This window comes from Hippoglossus hippoglossus, chromosome 10 (genome assembly GCF_009819705.1).
Source record: "Hippoglossus hippoglossus isolate fHipHip1 chromosome 10, fHipHip1.pri, whole genome shotgun sequence".
NCBI lineage: Eukaryota > Metazoa > Chordata > Actinopteri > Pleuronectiformes > Pleuronectidae > Hippoglossus > Hippoglossus hippoglossus.
Window position 1 is genome coordinate 12,491,231 of NC_047160.1, and position 6,046 is coordinate 12,497,276.

Here is a 6,046-nt window from a genome sequence, read left to right on the forward strand (position 1 = left end):
TTTGTATGCTTGCAGTGGCTGGTGGGAAATGTAGTTCAGAGAGATGATGCTCTGTATGCCAGAATGAAACAGAGGGAAATTGACGCATATGACTCGATGTGGGATCCCATCTTTGTGGACGATGCCGCATTAGGACTAGGCGAGCAAAGAAATAAGGTACTGGAGGTTTTGAAAGTCAAAACTAACAATGTCATCAATCTGAATCAACCCAGATCAGAGGAAAATGCTGTAGTTTTTGTGCATTTCTTTGATTTCTATAGATTTTTAAGGCAACTTTGATCATCACTCCCACCATTGTGTTTTTCCCTCTCTTGGTTTGCTCTTCATGCATTTTCCTGACAAACATGGCTTAGCAGTTTGATTTCTGCAGGCATTTATTTAATCTTGACTTGGGCTGTGCATCTAAATTACTGGGAACTGACAAATATGGCAAGAAGAAAAAAAAAAAAGAGAAAATATCAGTTGCTTCTCTGAAGATAATATAATTTATTGCACAATCTCAAAGCCAATTGATGAATCTCTTACAACTAAGTGAAGAAATTGAAAAAAAAAGGATTGTGAGATAAGAGAAAGAGATCATTTGTAGTTTGATGAATAGTGCCAACAAAGTGGCCTCGCTTCATAAACCCAACAAAATACAAATGGGCTCCATTTGCAGCGGGACAGGATTGGATTTAAGGCTGGTTTTTCCTCAGAAGTCAGGCTATGGATGAAGAATTGTTGATCCGAATTCACTTTCCACAACGTCTTTCCTGACCTGCCCCGAACCTTTTTAGCCTCTCCTTCATTTTTGCAAAGTCCTTTACTATTTCTCTCAACCTTCTCCTGTCACATTTTGTTTCCTTTGCTTTCTTCTTTTTTATTCAGTTTGTCTTGTGAATCGACAGAATTTTAACCAAACTCTGGTTGAAATTCTGAGATGACAATGAAGATTTCTCCATGAGAATTAGTTTGTGGAGTACGTTGTGCTCTTCCAGGAATGTTTCCTCATAGTCTTGTGGTCGTATTATCACTCAGATATCTATTGACAGATGATCAATAATTTACTTTTAAAGTGCTTAAAATATTCTTCATGTAAGTAACACTTTTTGACTCATTTACATTGCCCATTCTAGCACCTCATCAGTATTTTTTACACAGTGGATTAGTATTAAGATCATCATAGCTATACTTGTTTATAGTTTGACTAGGCTTAGTTTGAATTTAAATACATTCTAAGATTTCCCTTTGGCAGTAACTTCTCATGGCTCCACCTGTTTTTACATCCAGATGGCTCCTGATGACAACATCCTGTTCAGCAGCTTGGAAATGAAGAATGAGATGGGTGGTGCCGGGGATCTGTCCCGGGGCCTGGGAGCACCCGGCGACCCCCGCAACACCATGCTGGCCTATGATAGCTCGACGCTGCAGTACCGCAGGGCAGCCATGGCCCGCCAAAACTATGGCCACAGCGCCTTGGAGCGCCACGCCCAGAAGAAGTCTCGCCTACGGAGACGGGCCTCCCAGCTCAAGGTGAACATCCCAGACCTGTCCGACGTGAACTCTATTGACAAGTGGTCCAGGATGATCTTCCCCACCGTCTTCTCCTTCTTCAACGTGGTCTACTGGCTCTACTACGTCCATTAAACCCGGCAGCGTCCAGGTGGCCAGCTAATGGCGGCAATGCAAAGAAGGGGGGAGGGGAAGGGAGACAGGGTTTTAGGGGACGTGAGAGAAATAAAGAAGGAGCGGTGAGAGATGATGTGAGTGGTGAGAGAATGAGAGATGAACAGTGCACCAACGTTTTTAGCTGGTTCATTTTAGAAAAAAGTGAGGAGAATGCAAAAAGACTTTTGGATGGACTGCAGCAGCACCCAACATTTCAGTCAGCAGTGACTTTTTTAGGATCTGGGAAACACCTTAAAATGACTGACAAACACTCGAAAAAGAAGAGCAAGTTTTAAAAAGACAGAAATGGTGCCTGTTCCAGAATTTCAATATATCACTAATATTTGTCATTTGTAGCTTACTCTCTGTGGATCAAATATTTATGCTTGTGTTTGCATATACTTTAAGGATTTGTTTTGTTTAGTATCTATTTACTTCGTAGCCGAGCTGTCTGCATCCAGGAAAGCTTTATAAATGATTTTAAAGGAGTCATCCTTGATAGTCTATTTTCCTATAATTACTGTATATCAAAAACATCCTTTAAAAGCATGCTTATGTTTGATTTCATTTGCATCTCGGTCATAATGACGATGGAGCGCAAAGCCTTTTAGTTTTACTATTTGAGGTTGGTCTGTCAGTTACCATTCTGCAGCTTTGGTTTGGCACAGCCCACCTGGGTGGATGGTTTTGAGCATCGCTGGATTTCAACAGGTGGACAGCAGGGGGCGATCTACTCTCTGGACATCCTTTGGGGCTAATGCTGAACATAAAATGCTTCCTCGTTTGTTGAAGGTCCTTAATTATCCAGTGAAAGAGCGGGACTGTTGGACACTGAAACTTTGGTCAAGTTTATGTTTTTGCTTTTTGCTGTGCTGACAGAATCAAGTCCATTTCACCACGTGGTTATTTTTGTTTTTTTTAAGAGAACATTTGACTCCTCCTTACTTTCTGCCATCGTGTGAGGAGCTTCCGAGGCGGAGAAAGGCTTTAACACAACCTAAGCTGGTGTAAGAACTTTGCTGATAGGTGAGCTGAGTTTCATTGCAACCAGAGTTGCTGCATAAATATGGTAATCCACAATCATCATTATCAGTAGAATTGAATGATAGAAGTATGATGACGTTCCATTGTGATTAGGTTTCTGTTTTGAAAAAACTGTAGATAAACATAAATCATGTTTAAAGAAAAAGAGAAGATTCATTTTTATAAATCAATACTCACATTATTGTGTAAATATTACAAATTTATTCTATTTAAATGGTTCTCTGTTGTTGTTTTTGCAGTTGAATTACAGATCAAATGTTCCATTCAATCAAAAAAAAAGAGAAAAGAGCAATTTAACTGAGGTAAAAAAAAGAAAACACAATTCACAACTTTGCTGACTCTGTACTTTTTGGACTTTTCTCTCTTTTATTTCTTTTTAAAGGACTTTAAAAGCATCTACTTGCTGATACTAAAGCACTTCCAGACACCAGTGACTTTTGGGTCAATGTTTTGTTCTCCAGAAACGACATAACAAGGACCCCGATATCCAGGCATTGAAGTCAGGCATATTTTGTACAAAGTTTCTGTAAATTCCAATTGTAATATTTCATAATGACTGTAAATATCTTGTGTAATGATTGTCAGCAATTATGAGGATGTATCTAAATTCAATTAAAACTCAATTCAGTCTATCACTTAAATAACAGAGTACACGGCTGGCGGTTTTATGTGTTCTGCATGACTGTGAGGCTGATGGCTGACTGTCCGCCTCATGGTTGATTGAGTGTCTGAACGAGCGAGTGAACAACTAAACCCGACACAGGGAGAGAGAGTAGGCGAGCGAGGGAAGCAAATGTAGGGGTGAATAGAGATGTGTGAGGGCTGCAGCTGGGGACTATTGGCTGCATAATGGATGGCCGCGGTGGTGGTCTGGGCTGGGATGGGCTCGGCTGGGGTCTGAGCAGGGTCGAGCGCTTGCCCTGGCCTCGAGGGACATTAACGCAGGGAGCCGTAGATATGGACACACTCAGCGGACTCAACTGTGGGCCACTGGCTGCAGGGGTCAGAAAAGAGAGACAGGAAGAGGAAGAAAATAAAGGGCAAGAAAGAGAGCGATTCATCTGTCCATCCACGCCTCAACCTCTTCATGCGTCCTCCCCTCGCTCTGCATAGTAACTCCACTCGCTTCCTGACCTGACCACTGTTACAGCCTTTAAATGGATGCTATTGAATATTTGATGGTGCGAAACGCTGAATATTTAATATTTAAAGTGGGATTTTGTTCTTACGGGGGAATAATGTGCAGCTAATGTTAGGTTTTGAACAAAAAGAGGGACAAAAGAACACAAAAGAGCAGATACCAATGCAGGGAAAATGTTTTAACTGTGGAAAAAGCTGATGGACATTATGAATTAGAAATGTGAGACACAGAAAACCTTGAATATGCCACAGTGGACTTTACTCATTAGCTCAGAAAGAAATGGAGGGCAACATAAGGCGTAACACAGAGAGAGATGTATGTGTGTAAGTGTGTGTGTGTGTGTGTGTGTGAGAGAGAGAGAGAGAGAGAGAGAGAGAGAGAGAGAGAGAGAGAGAGAGAGAGAGAGAGACGGTTATTGAAGAAAATACTTTGCAAAGTGGTGTGAACACGGATGTAACGCAACATGTAACCTTGTTCCAGGTTCCTGAGAAAATATCATAATACATTACTGTTCTCCCTCAGTATAACAGATGTATTATCTCACTGTGGTAGACAGATGGTTTGTGCTAAATTGGTTCTCTCTCTTTTCCTCTTTTCAAAAAGGGCATTAGTGTTGACATGTGAGAGAGGCAGATGCTTTCTACTTTGTAGTGTTTCCATGTCACTGGAGTAATTAGGAATGCACAGACCTCTGCTCTATGGAATCATGTGTGTGTGTGTGTGTTGTTTGCAAGAGTGTTTTTTTGTTTCCCTGTGAGTGTGTGTGCGCAGAGTGGACTCACAGCTGCGCCACTGTGCAGTCGGCGTGCCAGCCAAACCAAACCCAGCCAAAGCTGACTGGGACGAGTGAGAGGGTGAGTCTGGCACACTCGTGTCACACCGCTCCCCTGCCATGCACGTCGCTGATGGGAAAACATGCCGAGCTGCCAGGAGAGATGAACCTGTGTCAGCTGTTCAAGGACAAAAAAACAGAAACTGGATAAGTCACCTGCAATTCAGTGCATGGTGTCTTAAAAATGTCTATCAGATGTCCATCCATCTCCATTTGAAAACCATCTCTCCAAAATTGTCTCTGTTGTGTATCAAATACTAATCCTGTGCACATAGTTTCGTTATGATGACTTTTAATCATTAAATTTGAATTCAAGCACAATAAGTGAGCAACCGAGAATAAATCAGTCCTGTTCAAACTGGTTCGGCAGCCGGCTCTGGAAAAGACAACATATGTCAACACGAGGAAGTGGAAGGCATCCGACATGCATACCATCTGTGTGAGGAGCTGCTTTGTTGTGGTGCGTCACACATGTCTCACACACATGCAAGCACTTTCATTCACCCAGAGAGCATCAGCGGTTCCTAAGTGTCCTTGGGAAAGATACTGGATCCGGCTGTGCTGACAGTGTTTGAATGGTCTCTGATAGAAAAAGTGCTGCGAATTGACGCGCTGTATCAATGTGTGTACAAATGGTTGAATGTGACTTGTACTTGTGCTTTGAGCGATCGATAAGACTGGAAAAATCATATAAATAATAAGCAGCTTCATTGTTTTTTGCCCTCAATGTGCAAATGTGACATTTTGCAAACACCTGCTCTGCTGAAGTGTCTATTGGCAAGAAATCTCTGGTCGACCTCTGACCTCTCGGTAGGTAGGTGGGACAGATGAATAAGCACCAATAAAGAAACTTTTCTTCCTTATCTATCAACATTGTGGACTGTATTCTCTGGTGTGGGGTGTATAAGGTCCCTCTGCTGTGTTCATTCACCCTCAGTTCTCCTCTGTGGTGTGTTGTCGGTTCAGATCTCCTCATGACCGACTGCACCATTATCAGCTGTAAATATTGGATTATCGGCTCATTTGAGTGCTGTCTTTTTTTTACAGTGTATCAGCACATTTTCTGCATTTAATTTCATGCACAACATCAACGTGTAAAGTATCAATGACAGTAAAGACTTATCAGGTATCACTGACTCACATTTCTGCAACTTGAGCGACTATATTAAAAGTTGAAATCGTGTTACTGGTTCAATCTTTCTGCTGAAATGAGATTATTCACAGTAAAATTGAACTGATTCACTGCAGAACTCACAGCTAATAAGTGAATGTAGTTAGCTGCCTTTATTTTCCTCCTGCACGGGCCAGAAACAGCTTCATGCAAGGAATGCAAACATACCTGTCAATGCAAGGGGCGGACTCAGACGAGGGCTTGGTGTGTG

At 41.9% G+C, this 6,046-nt stretch overlaps 1 protein-coding gene across 2 annotated transcripts in view; it reads left to right on the plus strand.

The window, feature by feature from the left end:
- gabrb2a (gamma-aminobutyric acid type A receptor subunit beta2a) overlaps positions 1-3,339 on the plus strand; it is a 32,165-nt gene extending 28,826 nt beyond the window's left edge. Inside the window, exons 9-10 of one of the 2 annotated variants that reach the window (XM_034598866.1) lie at positions 16-156; positions 1,270-3,339. In XM_034598866.1, coding sequence (XP_034454757.1) covers positions 16-156; positions 1,270-1,626 — 498 coding nt within the window. In that variant the 3' untranslated portion in view covers positions 1,627-3,339. The remainder of the gene's footprint in view (positions 1-15; positions 157-1,269) is intronic. The other variant, XM_034598867.1, reaches the window with a different exon arrangement.
- The last annotated feature ends 2,707 nt before the right edge of the window (positions 3,340-6,046 follow it).